Source organism: Larimichthys crocea, chromosome XII, assembly GCF_000972845.2.
Source record: "Larimichthys crocea isolate SSNF chromosome XII, L_crocea_2.0, whole genome shotgun sequence".
Lineage (NCBI taxonomy): Eukaryota > Metazoa > Chordata > Actinopteri > Sciaenidae > Larimichthys > Larimichthys crocea.
In genome coordinates, this window is record NC_040022.1 from 10,568,585 (window position 1) to 10,589,608 (window position 21,024).

The 21,024-nt window shown below is 38.6% G+C and overlaps 2 protein-coding genes across 5 annotated transcripts in view; both read right to left on the reverse strand.

The window, feature by feature from the left end:
* Positions 1–57: 57 nt before the first annotated feature.
* On the reverse strand, positions 58–10,633 carry oclnb (occludin b). Of its 2 annotated transcripts, none has more exons than XM_010740443.3 (9): positions 10,424–10,633; positions 7,826–7,879; positions 6,884–7,577; positions 5,788–5,952; positions 3,615–3,730; positions 2,406–2,510; positions 1,931–2,102; positions 1,028–1,069; positions 58–939 (listed from the first exon to the last, which is right to left on the reverse strand). In XM_010740443.3, the coding sequence occupies exons 2-9, from the start codon at positions 7,876–7,878 to the stop codon at positions 841–843; spliced, it is 1,446 nt and encodes a 481-aa protein (XP_010738745.1). In that variant the 5' UTR covers position 7,879; positions 10,424–10,633; the 3' UTR covers positions 58–840. The 2 variants fall into 2 exon arrangements, with proteins under 2 accessions (XP_010738745.1, XP_010738744.1); XM_010740442.3 differs by having other exon boundaries at positions 7,826–7,902; positions 10,424–10,631.
* Positions 10,634–13,063: 2,430 nt separating this feature from the next.
* Positions 13,064–21,024, reverse strand: part of marveld2b (MARVEL domain containing 2b) — a 29,734-nt gene continuing 21,773 nt past the window's right edge. For all 3 annotated transcript variants that reach the window (XM_019262878.2, XM_027284840.1, XM_010740441.3), the window contains 5 exons: positions 19,250–19,285; positions 18,981–19,159; positions 18,065–18,236; positions 17,931–17,981; positions 13,064–17,103 (listed from right to left, as the gene is read on the reverse strand). In XM_019262878.2, coding sequence (XP_019118423.2) covers positions 17,002–17,103; positions 17,931–17,981; positions 18,065–18,236; positions 18,981–19,159; positions 19,250–19,285 — 540 coding nt within the window. In that variant the 3' untranslated portion in view covers positions 13,064–17,001. The remainder of the gene's footprint in view (positions 17,104–17,930; positions 17,982–18,064; positions 18,237–18,980; positions 19,160–19,249; positions 19,286–21,024) is intronic.

Here is a 21,024-nt window from a genome sequence, read left to right on the forward strand (position 1 = left end):
ACTTATCAGTGGAATCCATCTTAAGATGTTATTTCAAACACAGTGACACAACGTAGATGAGATTGAGATTTATTTATTTAGAAATAATTGCATTAAAAAAACATTTGAAAGCACAGCTGTTCTTGGCTTCCTAAAAATATACACTTTGCATACTGGTATCTCAGCTCAGATATTTTACCATGGAATGGAAAATTAATTCAGAATAAAGATATACTGTCCAAAAATAGAGTTGTTCCTTTGCTTTTGAATAATGTGGAAATTAGTAAAATATTAATGATGGCACACCTAAAAGGGAACAGAGCCATCGCTAATCAATCAGTTACATAGTCTCCTTCTAGTATACACTGTAAGAAAGATCTACAATTAGAGTACAGACATTACACAACAATGTGAATTATTTCTAAAGACAAAAAAAAAACCTTATATACAAGGGGTGACTTGATGATGTAGATTCATGTGTCTCATCTCATCTTAGCCTTCATTGTATATGAAACTGTCAAACAATGGCTTAAAAAGCTTATAAAAGAAGCACAATAACTGCTTGACAGAGGTCACAAGTAACCTCATGAAACAAAAATCACATCTCCCACTAACTTCAGGAGCGAAACTAATAAAATATATTTTACACCTATATAGTTCTTCATGAAGCTCACAGAGGTTGAAAATTTGATCAAAGACAATCTTCTCAGTTAATTGGCTTGATAGAGATTAGTGATATAAAAACAGGCTTTTACTCTAGTAATCCCACATTAGGTGTATGAGAAATTCAAACACGGTGGTGTGTGAAATTGCAGATTTGTCTCTTTCCCAGCATAGAGGAGTCAGAGGTGGTTCAAAGCTTCAAGGCCGACGGTCATATTCACTGATCTTCCTTTTGATGTGTGACAGTCTGGACCTGAGATATTTACACCTCTTCTTCTTAATCTCGTAGCTGGGGGACTGCAGAGGACAGAAAGTAATTAAACAATTACATTTGAATCACAAAATAACTGCATGTCACTGATGGAAATCACTGCATGTAGCTTACCTTCTTTAGATGCTTCAGTCTAGTGAATTCATCCATGGCATCCTGAGATAGTGGTTAATGGGAGAAATAGTGGTCAATGAGAGAAGTGATTGCACCACTCCACATACACATACATTTTTGCTAAAACAAGGCTTTTCAGAAGTCCGTGCTTTCTTTCTCCACATCAACCAGACTTTGACTATTGCATACTTTTGTGCACTGTTGTGGAGAAATTGCTGAAGTCAAAGGTCAATGGTGAGGTCAGGAAGGAAGAAAGTGTTCAGGAGCCTCTGATGTCTTATGCTGTATTATTTATTGACGCTTGGCCAAGGAGAATTAGAGACACTCTCAAATTACATCAGAAGTGCCTGAGTCTGTCTCACATTCTGCCCAACTCATCCTGGTGGTCAGACTTTAAACCCCAAGATAATACCACAAATACTATACGCCCAGAATTAGTCAAAGAGAATGTCTTTACTCATGGAGGTGTTATTGTCAACATATTCTAGTCTGGAGACACAGGTCTGTTTATGTAGATTGGAACATCAACGGCCAGCTATCTATTATGTCTAGGAAGGCAGCAACAGGCCTTTTCGACCCTGGCCACCACAGTGTTGAGATAGACTGGCTAGAAAATTCCAGAACAACTTTATCCTTACTGTTTTTTCACTAACATTAGCAAAATAAAAAAAAATAAACTAAATGTAATGCTTAACTGTATCTCAATGACAAATATCTCTGACATGTTTGTGGGGATAGACTACCAGAGTTTATTTTCCTGTCAGTGTTCTCTTTACCTGATAACTACCTGCACCGTGTTCCATACGCACTCACAACCACAGATCTCAGACAAGTTCTTTGAAGAACGGTAGACTGGCAACCCAACTCCAAACAGTCAACTTAAACTGGCCCTACCACACTTACTAGGAACTGTGGACTGCCCTCAGGGTGTCGGCCCAGCTCTTCGTCCAGGTCAGCCAGGTCCTGGTTTATGCTGTCCAGCTCTGCCTGCAGATTCTTGTACTCTTGGTGATCCTGGTCAAATTCACGTTTGTAGTTCAGACGTTCTTGCTCATCCACAATTGAGGGGAACAAACTATAGATGAGACAGAAATGAAATCAGCTTTGGAAATGTATTCTGATGTAACTTGAGATTAAGCTTCTATTAGATCCATTTGGGATCTAACAGTTAGATTCATTTGGTATTAATACACAAGATGGATTTGTGTTCAAGAAATACAAATCAAACTCAGTCATTTATCATAGAAGCAGCTCAATAATTTTCTAACCATTACTATCATTGGCTATCACATCCTTTCATATCATAGATATATGATAGATATACTTGATAGATATACTTTTTTTATCCAAAGCTGGGAAATTACAGATATATACTCACATGCTGAAGTCCTCCTCCTCCAGGTCATCTCCAGACTCCACTCCAGTGTCATAGTCCTTCAGTCTGGGCTTCAGACCTCCCACAGAGCTGCTGATTTCGGAGTCTCTACATATATAAATATTGTTTTATATATATATATTAGTAGCAGCCTTGTCAAGTACCTTTTTTCAACTCTCTTCACTGATTCCTGGACTCCCTGAAGTTCAGTACACAATGGCATCAGCATGGCCGTCCACAATCTGAACTCTTTTGAAATTTCTCTGCTGCTGGTGAAGAATGAAATAGAGACTTCTGCCAGCCAACAAGGTTTTATTTTCTTTCCAAGAAAAGGTCAATCAACACGCTGAAGCTGAAGAAAAACCCCGAGCATGGTTAGACCTAAACATTTATACCCGAGGGACACCCCTTCCACATCCCTTTGTCTGCTGCAGGAGTCGGCCCTTCCAGGAAGTGTTTTCACACCCTTTTGTCTATTGCAGGTATTGGCGCCGACCCCCCACTGGTGTGATTTACACCTGAGGTATCTTGCAGGATCTTGTATATACGTGCAAAGTTGAGTCTAGGCATCACAATTTACAAAGATAAAAGGACCTGGTATCTTATGTTAAGGGGGAGGTTGTGTGTCTCTAGTGGCTGAAACAAAGAAATTGAATTTACTATAACAAAATCTACACCACAATCCTATTTTGTGGACTTTTGCTCCATCTTCAACACTGTCACCCTGCCTCTCACAGCTGCGCCTGCCTGACTACATCTGCAGACTTCCTGTCTGATAGGAAACAACACGTAAGGCTGGGGAACACGTCTTTAACGCTCAGACCATCAGCATAATTTCCCAGCAAATGTGTTGTTTTTTCTCTCTATTTTTCTCTTCCTCTAATTTACCAAAGACAAGTGAACCTCCAATCATCAGTCCATCAAGCTCATGAAATTTGCTGATTACGCCACTCTCATTTTTTAGTTCTTAAATGTTTAAGGAAAGGTCTATAGAGGCTCTGGCCATTTTTTTTTTTTTCTTATGTGTGGATTCTCTGTGCATGTAAGTGCTGTCAGGCCAGTAATTTAGTATTTTGTATTGAGCTAGAACTATTTAATATTGAGCTTGAATTTGGCATTAAGCTAACAAAAGGCCTACAGTACTCATCCGTCTCATTCACACTGAGGAAAATGTGAGATCTTATATCATATGTTGTGTGATGCACAGCTTACCCTGGCAGGTAGAGAGGCTTGCTGTGGTCCAGATGGTTCACATAGTCTCTGGACCCCCCAATTTTGTAATTAGGGTCATTCACTAGCACCTCTGGGTCACCAGATACATTATTTACCTGGAGCAAGGACAGTGTCAGACAAACATGTCACTGTACAACCTATTTCCAAAAGTTGGCATGCTGAGCAAAATTCAAATAGAATCATGTCCAAAACATTGAAAGCTCACATTTAACTGAAAATAGCACAAAGACAACTTATCAAATGTTTGATGTTTTTGAAAAATTATATGAATATTTTGATTTCGATACCAGCAATACGTGAAAAGTGGTGAAATGCTAAAAGAAAAAAGCTGAAATGACTCGCTGGAGTCTCAGTTGGAAGGAAAAAAGTGATTCTGGGGCTTAGGTACAGAGCACTCTTTAAAAATGATACCAGTAGACCATTTATGGCCATAGCTTTGAACAACAACTTGAACATAGACTTTGATGAGGTAATGTGGTTATAAATATGGGAATTAGCATATGACATTACAATCTATAATAATAGGATGAAGTAGACTTGATTTAGATTGTTACACCGTCTACAGATCACTCCCCTGCAATGGACCACAGTAAGTCTGAATTATGTATGAGGTGTCATACTGAGGTTAATAGTTTTACTCATTATGTATTGACTTGTAAACATATGAATGAATATGTGGAGAACATAATAGATAGACTATCTACAGTATAAGTCTTAACACTGAAACAATCGGTCAGGTTTTCCTTAGGCTCCTCTCATACTTGCCCTAGTTTATATTTAAGCAACCTGATCTCTCCATATGGTAAACATGCGGCAGTCACCTGGACCAACTGGTTCCTCTACTTCTACCTGCATGCCTGAATACCACCGATACCATTACTACCATGAACACAAAGCCTGAGACAATGTTTCTCAGTCAGTCCTAGCTGAAAAGTCAGGTCAGAATGCATTTCTGGGAAAGTTCACTCCCGGAATGAAAGATATGCTGGTATGGAAGTAGTTTTCAAGTTAACACTCTCATGCTACAACATGCTACTGTCCTTAGAACACAAAACAATGTCAAGTAGTCAACACTTGTATTCATATGAATGTTCTTTTGGACAAAGTGTTCTCATGCTGTGCATTGTAATAGCTGTTGGATAAGGTTTTTTTATTTTTAGAACACATCATCCTGACAACACAGCACATCATGCTGCGATAAGACTGGCTTGACAGACTACACCCAGAAACTGCAAATGAAACCATCCTTGCATGCCACACACACAAACACACGCCTTTAACAGTTCTCGTCTGTCTTACTAACTAATGCTAACTAACTAACTAACTAACATATTTGCGTCATGCCGTTTCTGCATTTTTGTTGAATGTACATATTTTTCCTACATAGCCATTTTCTGGGAAGAAAACTGTAGCTGGACAGTTATGGCATGGCTTTAGGATTGATAACCTTTAGATATCGCTAAGCTGAGAAACTCAAAAATCTTTAAACTCTGACAGATTACACAAACATCAAACATCTGCAAATGAATTTGCAGATAAATAAGTAATAAAAAAATTCTAAATAAGTTTCATATATTGTGTATCATCTTGTTCCGACTCGTCAGTAAGGCTTTACAAGGTTTACAATGTTTTCAGAGATTTCATCTTTTTTATGGCTCTACCACCCCATCCAATGAAAATATTCCAGATGTCTTGTGCATAAATTTCATAATATTTCCAAAAATGTACCCTTCTATATATGGCATCTTTGAAAATGTGATTGCTCAAGTAGAATTTTCAAAAAAGTTTGAAGAATGCTTAACTGCAGCAAGTGTTTGTAATGACTGCCATGGAGGAGGTTGAGTGGGGTTTAAGATATGAATGAATGAATGTTGATTGGTAAACGAAGCATTTACCATGCTCAGTACACAAAATACAATTAGTGAAAAATAAGAATGAATATAAGAACTATAATATCTAGTATATATATATATATTATGAGAGATCATTATAGAAGAAGATATATATATACATATACACACACACACACACACACACACACACACACACACACACATATATATACAGACAGATAGATAGATAGATAGATATTTTGGTTTTACCATCAAGCAAACATGCCACTTGGATTTTGCTTGAGAAAACACACACTCACCCACTCCCCAATGCTGTTGTGCAGACCATCGTTGATGACCTTCACTTCTTCCCAGAGGATACGATCTCGGCCCCAGTGCCTGATCTTGGAGCGAGTCTTGACTGCAAACACTAGCAGGATGATGAGGCCAACGAACACCAGGAAACCAAGGACAATAGCTATGGCCTGCAGGAACCAAAATACTTGTCAATGGGCTGAAATTACATCCACTAACATTGATAGTAAATAAGAGGATGGTCTGAAAGTGGGAGCTAACACAAGCAGCATTAATACCTAGTCTGAGTTAAAAGAGCAATCAGGATCAAATGGGTTTAAAGGTTCCTTTCACCAATTACATATAAATTACAAATGCACTTTGTTTGCACCCCCAAACAAAAAAGTTGTGAATTATCATCCAAAATTACAATAAAAAACAAACAAACTCTGCAGCAACATGTGTATCTAAAGTCCATGTTCTGTCTACTATTGATATTGAAATTGTTATTTCTCTCTGTGTTTAGGATGTGACCAGTGCACATCCCAATTGAGATGTCTATCACAGTGATAGTTATGCCAAGAAACAGAGACATTATAATTGTCATTGTGTTATTATCATTACCTGCAGTTTCTCCATCAACTAAAACACAGAGCCTAATATTCATACCATAATACACCATACTGAAAATAATTAAAACCAATGACCACCTGGATGCTGTCAAACATTTAAAAGGCTCAATAAAACACTGCATAATGACCTTGTAAATGGTAAGCAATGGTGTTTTATACTGAATATGACTAAAACATGCATAAACACTATTCTGGAAATCAGGATATAATTATAGGAGCACTTTTGACATTTTACAATGGCAATCAATTGGCACCAGGCAGAAATCTAAAGGTTAGGCTACATTCTGCATGAAAATAAATAGAAAAAACATTCAAATCATTTATCATATTTAGTCTTCATAAATTATAATTTATGTCTTGAAAAGTCACAATTTATTTGCTAGTTTGGGCACCCCCTGTATACAAACATAATTAGATTCATTACTATATACATCCTGTCCCATACACTCAAATACCATCACAGTCTCTCAAAAACACAAGCGTATCACACCTCTTGAGGTTCCACCACACAGTAATGGTACAGGTACTGGTTCAGGAAGATGCCCTGGGCCTGGTCCTGGTTCTGGTACTGCGCACACAGCTGGCGGATCTGGCTGTAGTACACAGACCCTGTGGATTGGGCTGTTGGGTTCACTGCTACCAGGTACACAATAGTGGCAATGATCATCAGGACTGCCAAGATGGCACAGATGATGATGGTTGCTAGGTAGAACTTTGGTGAGCGGGCAGCATTTTGCCTCGAAACAACCAACACAAATATGATGAGCACAGCAATGAAAGTAATGGCTGCAATGGCGATGATGAAGCCTTTGCCAGATTTGGGATCCATTTGTGTTCCTCCATAGCCATAAGTACCACCACCACCAGTGCCGCCTATATAAGAGCTGCCATAACTGCCGCCATAAGAGCTACCGTATGAACCACCGTATGAGCCACCATAACCATAACCTGGTAACAAACTAGCTCCACCGCCCAGACCCATGAGGCTCATATCATAGTCCCAGGCTAGCGTGGAGGCCACACAGGCAAACACAGCCACACACATGATGATGATGATGATACACAATATCTTCATCACACCCGGTGGTGAAGACCAACGATAGAAGTGAAGCATTTTCTCTCCTGGGTAGTACGAAAAGGCTGGATTGGACATAAGCTCACTGTGCCTGTGTCTGCTGCTGTGGCTGCAACAAAAGAGGAGGAAGGGGAGCTGTGGTCAATTTGTGCTGCATAAGAACAGACAGCATTTCACAATAAACACTCCCACCCCAGAAATAATACTGGACATTAAAGTAAGACAATTTACAGTACATGTTGATGGAACCTTTTTATCTTGAGGTTATCTTATGCTATCATCTTACACACACACACACACACACACACACACACACACACACACACACACACACACACGCACGTGCGGTCAACTTACTGTTTGCTACCATTCGGTTGGTAGGGTGGAGGGTTGTGCTTGTTGTTTGGCATACTGAAAAATTATTGGAACACACCCTGTTAAAACACACACACACAAAACAATTGATTATGCAAAAATGTAAACAAACTAGTGCATCCTGCTCTAAGGTGTTTTATTTCTACGGTGATGTTTGGGGTGGTTAGTTTGTTTAGTCACAGCGCATCGTTCATGTGCATGTTTGAGTGTGCACTGCAAATTGAAAAAAGTGAAAAATAATTTATGCATTTGCATTGTGATTTGAATTCATTCCAAAATGTAATGGCTTCTTTTTGGCCTATGTTCCATCCTTCCACCAAGTTCCATGAAAATCTGGGCCAGTAGTTTTCCCACTATCCTGCTGAAAAACAATGTGCACCGACAACTAAGGCTGAGCAATTTTATCGACCCTGCGATACATATCGATAATTTGTTTCCCCAGAAAGTATCGATTTTTCAGCCACGAGTATCGATACATTAAGTCCCATTCAAATCCCCTGAGTTAAGCCTGGCACTCTGCTCACTGCCCATTTCCCCCCGTTGGCTTTGCAGGAAGAGTGATTAGGTCAGCCAGCCGCTAGTCTAGCTGTAGAGCATTTCTAGTAAGTTACCCATCTAGATACTCTCTTTACACAGACACCGACGTCTTCCTCTTCCTGTTTATGCAGCCAGAGTGAGGAGATTCAAGAGAATGGCGACGTACATAAATTTCAGCACCTTCATCCTTAAAAGCAGAAGTGCTCCCACCACTTTGGGTTTAACCCTCTGGGGACGGATTGGGCAGATCCACCCAAAAAGTCTAAAGCTTTACATATCTGTTCATATCTTTTAAATGGTTTATGATGATGGAGAGATGTGTTTTTTGCACTGTTTTCCTGAGATTCCGCTAAAGACGGAGACACTTCCTTATTGTTCTACGCCACCGCGTAAAAGACCAATCGTAAAATAGATGTTCAGCAGACTGAAAGCGCAGTCAATGAATGGACAAACGTTACTAGGCAGACTAGTTTCTTTTTCAACCATACTAGGCAGACTAGTTTCTTTTTCAACCAATCAGTGGATGTATCTATTACGTATTCTAGCCAGTCAAAGGACTCTGGGGTCTTGTGGATGAGGGAAAACATAAAGAGCTGTGTCTGTAGAACAGAGTGCAGGGGGCAGGGAGCACAAAGTGCACAGTGACAGAATAACTTCATAAATACTCAACTTTCTGGAGGCTCTTTGCTTTGCTAAGTGGCATGCCTGAGGAAAATGAGGCAAAAACGCATGGGACCTTTTGTATTAAAAGGGCATTATTTTATTGTTCTTCACATATTTGGTTGAAAAACTGCATATATATGTTAGGCAAAGGGATTGAAAAATAACATTTTCACTCAAAAACTCTTCACTAGTACTGTCTGAGGTGTGATATGACTAAAATCAAATTCATTTTGTCCAACATTTGCAAGCTGTAGACTCTCTGCCCAGTCAGAGCCATATATTGTGTAATTGATGCTTTCAGTTTTCAATTCAGTTCATTCAATCCAAGTCAGTCGAATACTTACAAGATGTTACCAAAATCACACCGTCCCTTTAAAATCTTTCAGAAAATTATGTAATCGTATCGAATCATATCGTTGGCTGAATATCCTGTATCGTATCGTATGGTGGGATTAGTGTATCGCTACAGCCCTACCGACAACATAACCATAACATTTTTCTGTTGGTATTAAAAAGGTGCAGTGGGTAAGAATCTTTTTTATTTTTGTTACTTAAAAAAAATTCTCCTTTTATATCTACAGTGGGGTCAGGTCCTCTTTCATGGAGGCCTCCATGTTTCTACAGACTAAACTAAATAGTGGTTCTAGACAGCTCCCCAAGTGTTGTTTTTCTTTCACACCAATAAGATAAACACACTGGACCTTTAAGAAGTAGTGGATTTTCAACACAAGGCCTACTATGAATGGAATCCAAACATCAACATTGTAAATGACTATTCTAGTGTTAATCTGGTAATGATCTGTTGATGTGTTACAGTTATGTGTGGGAAGTAAACTAGTTAAGTCTATATTTCATATAGAGCATGATGTATATGTGTGTGAAATGTAAATGATAAACTAATCTTCAAAATATTGACCTTTATCAGTCAGCTGATGTTCAGCTTTTCAACCAAAACAAGATACCTGTTTGTTTGTGGTGAAACAAAGCAGCACTTAGTGGGTGGTGATAAACTGGCACACAAACTATCTGACTGAAACTACCGGGTGTCAAAACTGAGAAGATCAAACTGAGCTGGGTTAGTTAGTATCACAGAGAGTGAAACTAATATTACTAATATTACACAACAGGAGAAAAGACAAACACATTTGAATGATTCACATTTTCACAAGTTTTAGGACATCATGTAGGAATGCACAACAAACACGGAAACAAATTAGATCATAGCTGTCTTTTAAAATGGCGTATACTAACTTGTGATATTTTCTCGGATGCTCTGACTTCGTTTTAAAAACTTTAACGTGGAACGTCTCTGCACAGTACAGTACACAGTTCATTTGTATTCTAGCACAAAATTCAATGAGAATGATTAAAGTGACCCACCTCCTGCAGTGATGAACAGTCTGTTCCCGATGAACACAGAAGTGACGCTAAGCTGATGAACGCAAACAACACACACTGGGTGCGCAACCGCCGCCGCGCGCTTAGGGAGTACAATGGAACGCGCCCACAGGTGTGTGCGTGTGCGTGCTCATCACGTGGGCTCCACCCCAGGTCATACTGGACTAACCTGTCTTCCCCCCCAAGCAGCTTTCAGGAAGCGATGGCTACACCGTTTACTCTCTCTGGACACCACACCTTGAGTACCGAGAGTCACGGCATTATTCTAAAGAGGTTGTCGTTCATCAACAAGAATTAAACAGAACGAACAGGTATTTTTATTATCAATGTCCAAATAATTTTCCATACATTAAGTATGTTTTAAGCATCATCAGCTTTCTTTTGAAAACCAAAAAAACATTTGTAAAAGTGTAAATATGTCAATTCTATTTACTCATTCGAAAAGAATTGTGAAGTATTTTACAAAATGAAACATTTTGGTGAGATTCTAGCCTTACTTAAAAATACTAAATTTAGACATACATGCGTTTTCTAAATTGAAAGCTTTTATACTGATCTTAAGTAACATGACTTATGAATCGCTGTCCTGCTGATCCAGGTGAGTAGAGGAAAAGCTACGATGCAAGACCTGACACCAGGAAAGCAGTTACAATACACTTCAACTCAGAAAAACTAGTCCTCCCAGCTGTGCACTGTGTGGAAATGTATAATAATGTTTGAATTAAAATAGATGTGTGTTAAATGGATCTGGGTAAGTATAAGGTCACACAGAGTATATTGCTTTTGAGTGTTGTGTAACTAGTATAAGTGTTTTGCAGGAGTTGCAGGTTCAAGGCCTACACACAGAGAGAGAGACGAGCAGATAAGCAGAGAAATAGGAGACTCCCCTTGGTTAGAACTGAAAACAGACACAGAACATCTTACTATTGTGGATTATATTATCTGAAGTGCCTAATAATCATTTGAGATATTAAACTGTGTGACTATGTTGAACTATTGCTTTTAAGAATGTTGTATAACCAGCAGAGTGTTTTTGCAGAAGTTGCAGTTTGTGTCTGAGTGCAAACTGTGGATTATGCAGTGTTATGATGTTTAATTATACTTTTATACATGTTTTATTATACTATGTGTACGCCAAAAGATGTGTGATGTTTGACAGCTATATACAACACAGTAATCATTAGAATTGTGCCTCAGGACTGCTATGAAAGTATAACTAACGTGCTTTGCAAAAGAGTTACAGAAAAGCAGGGCTTGTGGTCTGAACATACTGTGCAGGTTGGGGATGGCACCCAGCTACCAGCGAGAGCGAGGTCAGGATGCTCTCCAAGACAGTCATAGGGAGGGGTGAGATGAGAACAGAACAGAAGACTCAGGACCTGTTATCAAACTTTGCTATCATGCTAGAGTAAATCAGTACACTCTGCCTGTGCACAAAAAGGCATAGCAACAGCTGACAAAAGATGATTGGTCACAACAAATGTACTTTCCCTCTCTGTGTGAATGAATAAAACCAGCCTAAACTGTAAACGGGCAGAACTCAGCTGGGTGTGATGGTGAACAGACTGCGGAGTCTGTCAAAGCTGTGTTCTCCCTCTTGCAACAGGTGAAACTGGAGTACTTGTCTTTGTCTTCTTTCTCTGCTCTACATCAGGTCTACAGAATTCGGGGTGGTTTGAATCACCACAACAACTGGCAGAGCCACAATAACAACAATTTTCAAGAGATGCCGGCTGCAGACCTCCACTGTCACGCACCTCCACTGTCAGGCCCGAAAATGAACGGGATACATTTCAAAATAAAACTGCAGACCTCCACTGCCAGGCCCCTCCGCTGTCAGGCCCGGAAATGAACGGCATACATTTCAAAATAAAATCGTGAATTCGTGAATTCACTTCCGGTTGAATCGTTTTCCAAATGAATTAATTAGTAAACAATGACATAAAATCTTTCATTTCCCGGTCTATCATATATATTGTTTTTATAGTAAACTTTTGTTTGGTCAGTGCACATTTGACCAAACAAAAGTTATGTTCATCAATGATAAATCATTAATTAAAATCAGTTAAATGTAAACGCTAGTGCTCTTTATTCAGAAAACCCTCATGTCACATCTACATTTCAGGATCTGGTTATTATAGACACAGATTAAATGTTAAATATAAATTTTTCAATATTTATCATCACAGTAACAGTGTTACACACATTAGTAGCTGTAAACACTCAGCATTAGAAAAATACATACGTTGGTTTGGTGCTTACATAAGGAGTAAACATTTATAATCATCACTTTAAAAGTTACATACGTTGTTTTTGGTGCCTGTTTGTTTCCCAGATATATTAGTGTGTGTGAATGGGTGTATAAGAGACATTAACTTAAAGAACTTTGTAGAAAGGCGCTTTATGAAGTTCAGTCCATTTCCTTGTATTAGTTTACGGGCAGATCTGCCACATCCAATATGGTGGACGCGTTAACGTAACGCAGCAACGGACCAACCTGCTCAATGAGGCATCTGAAAATCATTTTCATCTGAAAATGAAAAGGGTAATTTTCATCTGAAAATGAAAATGACCCTCTCAAAATGTCCTCTCAACCTCCCCACTCCCACCACTTCCGGGCCTGACAGTGGAGGTGCGTGACAGTGGAGGTAGGTGCGTGACAGTGGAGGTCTGCAGCCAGGTGCCTCTCACAATTTTACAGGTTGTCCATTGACATGCTCACTTCTTCCATGTTACTCTCAATATTGCTCATTTTCCACGGTTAGATGTATACAGCACTTCTCACAGGTATATTCAGAAGTAAAAAAGCCTCCTAGATGTTTACAACTGTAAGTATTTATTGCATATAGACATTCTACCAGTTGTTATTATTAGGATTATTTTTGACTCTTAATTGACTACATTTTCTAGAAATAGATTTTTGCTGTAATATTTTACAGCAAAAATCTTCTTCTTGAGAAACCAGAGTTAACATTTCAATTTATTAATCTGTCTGTTATATATTATAATACTATTCTTGTATACTTAGTATAGATCAGAAAAACATACAGTATGTGGCACATTTGTTATGGCAAATTCATATTTATAGTGGCATGAAAGATAGGCAATCATGAATAAAGAGGAAGTCAAACAGTGAATTAGCTCCATGGCTGAAATCAAAAAAGGCTAAATACAAGTATAGAAAAAAATGTGCTACAAAACAATATACACATATCAAACATATCACTATCAATGTACAAATAAGAGTCAATAAAAGGGCTGTCTAAAACTAATTTAAAACATCTGCTATCTATCTATATCTAACATCTGCATCTAAATGATGGTTTCAGTAACAGTTTATATATTCTGCTGTGTAGAGCTTTGAGTAAATATTCACATTTCAAGAGGAGGGGATTCTCTTTTCTAAGGGCTGTCTGCTGCTTTCTGGGAAATGCTGTGCTCTCAGTTAATACAAATCCATGCAAATTGAGCCAGTGAAAATGATTTCCTTTAACGTGAATGGGATCTTGAATATAATCAAGATGAATAAGATATCATCTAAATTAGAGAAAGAAAGAGTCCAGATTGCCTTACTTCAGGAGACACACATGAACCAAACTGATCATTTGAGGCCGAAGAGGAAGGGTTTTAAATATGTATTTTCCTCATCTATCAAATCCAAACATACAAGGGGTGTGGCTATACTTATTTCTGGTGCACTTAACTATGAACATATCTCAGAAATCAGTGATGAGGAAGGCAGATTTGTCAGGGTAACAGGAAGGATAGAGGGTTCTGAAATTACAATATTAAATGTGTATGCCCCACCTGGGATTTGGGGTTCTATAGGAATATTTTTGATTTAATGATGGACTCACAGGGCACGGTTGGTGTCTGTGGGGTGGACTTTTTTTTATATATTTATATATATTTATATGGTAGAAATGGGGATAATAGAGGTGTGGCGAGAGCTGTACCCGTCTGCCAGAGATTACACACATTACTCTGGTTCATTTAAAGTCTATGCTAGGTTGGATTACTTCTTTATATTTAAGGTGGATAGGTTCAAGATTAAAGACTGCCATATACTAACGAGGGACTTATCTGATCATAGTTCTATCTCGATGTCTCCGCAGGTGGCCAGGAAAAAACGAAACTCCCTATGGAAATTGAATTCATATATATTTAATGATCCTGCCATAGTCTCTAAAATAAAGGAAGACATAAAAGGATTTCTAGAAATCAACGACACTATTTGGGACACACTTGAAGTCGTAATGAGCGGCAAATTAATTTCTATTACTTCTTACCTAAAAAGAACCAAAGGACAGAAAGCAGGAAATTAGGAAACTACAGGGAGAAATCAATGATATTTACACACAGGAGGTCCAGATAAAATGTAACTTTTCTGAAACAGAAATATTATGAGATAGGAGGGAAATCAGCAAAATATCTGGCATACAAACTACGGAAGCAACAGGAGGAAAGGACTATTTACAAAATGAAGAACCCTAAAACTAATATACTGGAAATCAAATTGGAAAGGATTCAGGAATGTTTTGAGGTATTTTATAGGGATCTTTACACACAACCTGATGCCCCTGGGGAAGATTGTTTTGATGCCTTTCTCAGCTACCTGAACCTACCCTCACTATCAGACTTAGAAAATGAGAATTTAATAAAACCGATTTCAACAGATGAAATTAATGCAGCTATCACCAGACTAAAATCAGGAAAGGCAGTGGGGCCGGACGGGTACAGCTCTCAATGGTATCGCATCCTAAGGACAGAACTAGTCCCATTATTGGAGAAGACATTTAATTACGTTATGCACGAGGGAGAAATCCCTCCTTCATGGAGGGAGGCGACTATCTCAGTTATCCCAAAAGAGGGAAAAGATAGACGAGAATGTGGGAATTATCGACCAATTAGTGTTCTCAACATAGACTATAAATTACTCACCTCTATTCCTGCCCACAGATTGGAGAACCTGCTGCCTGACCTCATTAATTTAGACCAGACTGATTTTATGCATCATAGACAAATAACCGATAACTTTAGAAGAATATTACACATCCTAGGACAAATACAGAATGACAAAACTCAAGTAATTATAGGGAGTCTAGATGCTGAGAAAGCTTTTGGATAAGCAATATTGTGCTAGGCTAATTAATTAGGTCAATTAATTAGACAAAATCAAAATATTAAGGGCATCATACTATCAGGAGTTGAACATAAGGTAGCAATGTTCGCTGATTACGTGCTTGTCTGCCTGGGGGAACCAGAGAGCTCATTCAGTGAATTGATGTCCACTTTGAGTGATTTTGGCAAGCTATCTGGTTACAAAGTCAACATCTCAAAAACCCAGGTGATGACATTAAACTATACTGCCCCTGCGACTTTAAGTAAGAAATTCAAGGTAAATTGGTAAATCAATCAGGAAGAATGTGTTGCCACGTCTACTTTACCTTTTTTAGGAATTTGTCTATAGAGGTGGGTGAAAATCAATTTTGGGAGTGGGACAAAAGGATCTCCAGATTTATCTGGCAGGGCCAGAAACCAAGGATTAAATATGCCACCCGTCAACTCGTTGAAGTGGAGGGCTGGGTCTCTCCTGCCTAAGGAATTACTACAAGGCTGCACAGATAGCCCCCCTTTTATACTGGTGTAATGAAACATATATAGCTAAAGGAAGGAGCTGGAGTCTAACCTATCAACTCAGTTCCCCATCCAAGCTGTAATAGCGGATAAGGGCTTAATATGCCAGTTGGAAAAGCAGGGGAACCCCTGGTTGAACCACACTCTTCAAGTGGCAGAAGGTAATTAATACTTGTGGGATACATAGAATGTTGAGAATATTCAGATGGTTTGCGTTTGACTCAGATTTTACTCTCAATAGACACGACTCCAGCTTTAAATCATGGACAATGTATGGTCTTACAACATTCATTGCACTTACCCAAAAAAACATTGTATGCAGCTTTGATACCCTGCGGGACAAGCATGGCTTAGAATGGATCAAATTCCATAGATACCTGCAACTACTTTCTTATATTGACCATGAATGTAAATAACCTAACTTTTCAAATGTTGAATCAGAATTTTACCACATATATATGAATATATATGTATATCTATGAAACCGCAAATTTTTGGCACTAGTGTTTAGCTGTACTGCTGATGGCATGTGGATGTACTCCTCTGTCCATTCCAAATAAAGATACAATTTAAAAAAAAATCAAATCCCATGTTAAAGCTCACCTTTTGTTACCCTTTACCACTCTATAGAATATTTCTACAATGATTTCTATGATGTTTTTAACTGTGACAACACATTTTCTGTTTGTCTAACAGTTTACTAATAGCAGTGATGGCATGTCCATCTATTTTAATGTAATATTGGCATATCTATATTCAGTAGTTAAATGGTTCATCAACAATCAAGGCACTTTTTGCCTGGTAGGGACACACCCTGTTCAGTTTCCACCTCAGTCCCACTACATCTTTTCTTATATAGTGACATATAAATTCAAGTTGTGTTAACTGGCAGTGTTAAACTGCAGTGTTTGGTTGATGTCATGTCAATCTATGACCTTGTTGTACTCCTGAATCTTCTGCTTGATATGGGAGAGTTTGCTCTTTAGGTACTCACACCTCTCCCTTTTTTCCAAATACGTGGGGTCCTGAAGACAAGAAAAAGAGAGACAAATGAAATGTTTTGCTTTCTTTCCCAGTGATGGAATTCTTATATATCAGGGTCTCTATAGTACCACTTACTGGTCGGTTACTGTATGGGGAATACAGTAACACCGTATAATAAATGTTTATGTATTCTATTATATACATAGTTTTCAAGGTCTAGCATAATGTTCTTGAGCTTGTTGTTTTTACTTCTGCTGACAGACAGACAGACAGATAGTGTTATATATTCCAAAGACAAAAATGTTACTGAACACATCTTTTAATTTAAAAATCGGTAGAGGGCCTATATACCAAAGTATATCTATGAAACCGCAAATTAGCTTCACCAATGTTGACAATAGTGTATAACCATGAGTAGTTCTTGTCCAATATTGTTTTTGTGTTTGAGGTATTGATTCCCCATTTAAAAATATACATTAAAAAGATTAAAGATCTCAAATAGACATTATAAATAAATATATAAATATAATAATAGTGTATTAAAAAGGTACTGAAAAAACATGAAATATCTCCTAAGGATTAGAAGTCTGAATATCTTGGACATTGCTTTGATTTAGATACTTTCTTGTCCATTCCAGTCTGACAGTTTGTATATAAAATCATTTGATCATTGGATCATAAGAGTAAAAACAATTTCCCTGCGGGGATTAATAAATAAAGTGTTTCTGAATCTGTAACCCCTTTACCTAAGTATGATTAAAAGCAGGCTGGTGAAAGGTAAGCTGTAGGGGGCTCTCTGGCACAGAAATAACAACTCAGTGAGTGACAGTGGATGGATCATAAATGTTATTTTATGATGCATACTTACAGCTTTCTTTCTCTGATATTCCATTAAAATGCCACTGATTCGCTCCTTCTCCTGAAACAAAATTAGTGTGTTACTGGACATATTTATAACACCTCTGTTCCTGTGTGTGGGCCTGTGTGGAGTGACGGTTTTACCATTTGACTGGAAGGCCGGGAGGGAAGGTTTTGGATCATCTCATCCATCTCTTCAAACTTCCTGGCCATGGCCTGAACCTCAACATGTAGCTCCTTGTACTCAGCATACTGGTCATTAAACACCGCCTTGTACTGGTCCCTCTCCTCGTCAGAGTGGATGCTGGGGTACTTTCTGTGGGAACAGGTCAGGAGACAGCACATTTTATTGCTGCTGGCTACATTCATACAAGATCTGAATGTGTTTCAGTGTCCTAGCTGGTCCTTAGCATGGCAGTATTAATGTTCATACAACACAACAAATGAGCAGATTACCATGTGGATATCCATGCTTCTCTCAGATTCCTAAATAAGGAATTATAGGACCGGCTCAGAAGTTTTCAGAGCTGTCTTTTATGGTAATCATATGAACAGTGAAACCTTTTTTCTATGCTGTAATCATTCTTCCTGTTCAAACTAGACTCAGCAGAAAGCTTCACGGTGTGCTTCCAGTTTGGGTCAAGTAAATATAAATCAGATTAAAATTTAGAGTAAAGTCCAGACCAATTAGGTGGGGAGAAATATATAAAAAAAGAGTAAAATAAATAAAGAAGAGAAAACACATACATATATAACATCAAGTGATGGGTTTGGGTTAACCCCAAATCAAACAACGTGTAAGGGCCCTCTAATCTAGTACTAAATAAAGTTGTTTTTGGACTGTTTCAATAAATAATAAAAATCTCCAATCAGTTAGAAAAGTACTTCAACATGCAACAACAAAATCTGGAACTGTCTTTAATCAATTTTTGTGACATTCTTACCTGCATTCATTTGTATCTTTATGTTTACATGAAATATACAGCACATAGACAGTATCCAGGATGTCTGAAAACAGCAGTCTAGTTTTGGAAAATTAAACTAGGAAGATAATACTCACGCCACATAGTCGGCTATAACAACGGGTTTGGGGATGTGTCCAGCTGGTATGTGACCTCGGAGGATCTCAGGCTCAAGCACCATCAGAGAAGCAGCTGCAGAGCTGTTTGCAGCATCCATGATATCTGGCTGCATGGTGGGGAGAGGAGTCTGCTCTGACCCTCTGGAGGCTGGTCCCAGCTATAGCACATAGTCATGCGTTCAGTTTATATAACTGTGTGCAATTTAATGTTTGCTAAAACAATCAAAAAAATTATCTGTGATACTTACTGTAGACAGAGGGACAGATGATCCAATAGTTTTCATCTGGATTTATTGTGATGAGAAAAAGAAATGGGGAGTGATTCATTAAGAGTTCACACTGTTAAAAGAGTTGAAAATAGTTCAGTGACCTTGTGTGTTGTCTTGTATGTTACAGACTACCACTAAAAACACAAACAACAAGAAATGTATATCTATGGAGGTACATGTTTCCTGTCTTTGGCTACATATAAGTGTGGCTATATGTACATACAAGCACAGTGTGAAGCTTCCTTGTACCGCAATGTACCATATTAAAATAACTGCCTTTGATCAGCTAATGGAACTGTATGGAAAATTTAAGAACCATTTGACAGGATGTGTGTCAACTGTAATTAATGTTCTCTCCTGGTGATGCTGCACACTGCGACACTTTCTCAGCTGATTTTGGTGTAATGCTGTTTCATGCTGTATTAAATGCTCCTATTTTGCAGTCTTGCTAGGGAGTGAGACTAAGACTAGGGAAAAACCAACCGACATAACAAATGGTCAGAAGCAAAAAGGAAGAATTACCTTTTTTTTTTTTAAATGTGCCTAATCTTCCTTCTAAGCTTTTGTGCCATTAAAGCTTTTTTATTCCTTGCAGATAATAGACTAGAACTATTACAACCAGAATTAAAGCTACACGCAGCGATGGTCGGGCCCTCGCATATGCGCGCACGTCGAAATGTGCACACGTCGAAATGTGCATAACATAACCTTGATAACCGCAAGAAGTTTCAGACAGCTCTGTGAAGTTGCTTCCTGCCGATTTTTTCTTTGAATGATTTTATGGATCGCCATGCCCACAGCGATTCCTCAAAATTCATCATTTTGATAACTTTTACTCAGGAAGTCTATGTGAACACACCTACCAAGTTTGAAGTGAATTGGATACAATCCCTAGGAGGAGTTCGTTCAAACATGACCCCTTGTCAACCAGCCCAGAACAGCAAAAATGACGATTTTCATAGAGCGCCACGCCCACACAGTTTCCCCAAAATTCATATTTTTTGATAAATTTTACTCAGGAAGTCTATGTGAACACTCCTACCAAGTTTGAAGAGAATTGGATACAATCCCTAGGAGGAGTTCGTTCAAACATGACCCCTTGTCAACCAGCCCAAAACAGCAAAAATGACGATTTTCATTCTTAAATATCTCGCTTCCTGTTCATTGTAGTCCATTGGCCCAAGAGACTTTTTTGTAGGTCTTGCCATGTTCTACAACTCGGCTGAGTTTGATAATTCTGTGTCCAGAACTGTGGCGGGGCTGTTCCAAAGAAAAATTCAAGGGGGCGCTATAGAGCCGAATTGTGCATAATATTGTTCTTAACAACCATAACAAGTTTCAGACAGCTCTGACAAAGTATATGATAGCCGCACACTTTTGCCCGAAAATCAGCCCAAAAGTCAACTGAGTCTGGGATTTTTTTTTTTTTAATCGGCAGCGTCGATTTTGACGAGTTGTCACGGCCACACCCTCTGATGAAAAGTTGTGATTTTGATAACTTTTCATTGTCGAGGCCTTGAGAACACACACGCCAAGTTTAAAGCACATCGGATGAAATCCCTAGGAGGAGTTTGTTCAAATGCGACCCCTGGAAATGAGCCAAAAACCCGAAAATTGGACGCCGTACGGTTCACTGTAGCCCAGGGCACCAAGAGACTTTTTTGTGCGTCTGGGCATGTTACATACTCCCACCGAGTTTTGTGCACGTGGGCGAAACCGTGGCGAGGGGCACCTCCAAAAAGGCATATGTGGAG

Coding starts and splice junctions, on each gene's coding strand:
- oclnb (XM_010740443.3), bottom strand. CDS start 7,878: ATGCCAAACAACAAGCACAACCCTCCACCCTACCAACCGAATGGTAGC. Junction 3,731..5,787: donor ACAACAGCATTGGGGAGTGG/GTGAGTGTGTGT, acceptor TCCTTGCTCCAG/GTAAATAATGTATCTGGTGA. Junction 2,511..3,614: donor AAGCCTCTCTACCTGCCAGG/GTAAGCTGTGCA, acceptor TTATATATGTAG/AGACTCCGAAATCAGCAGCT.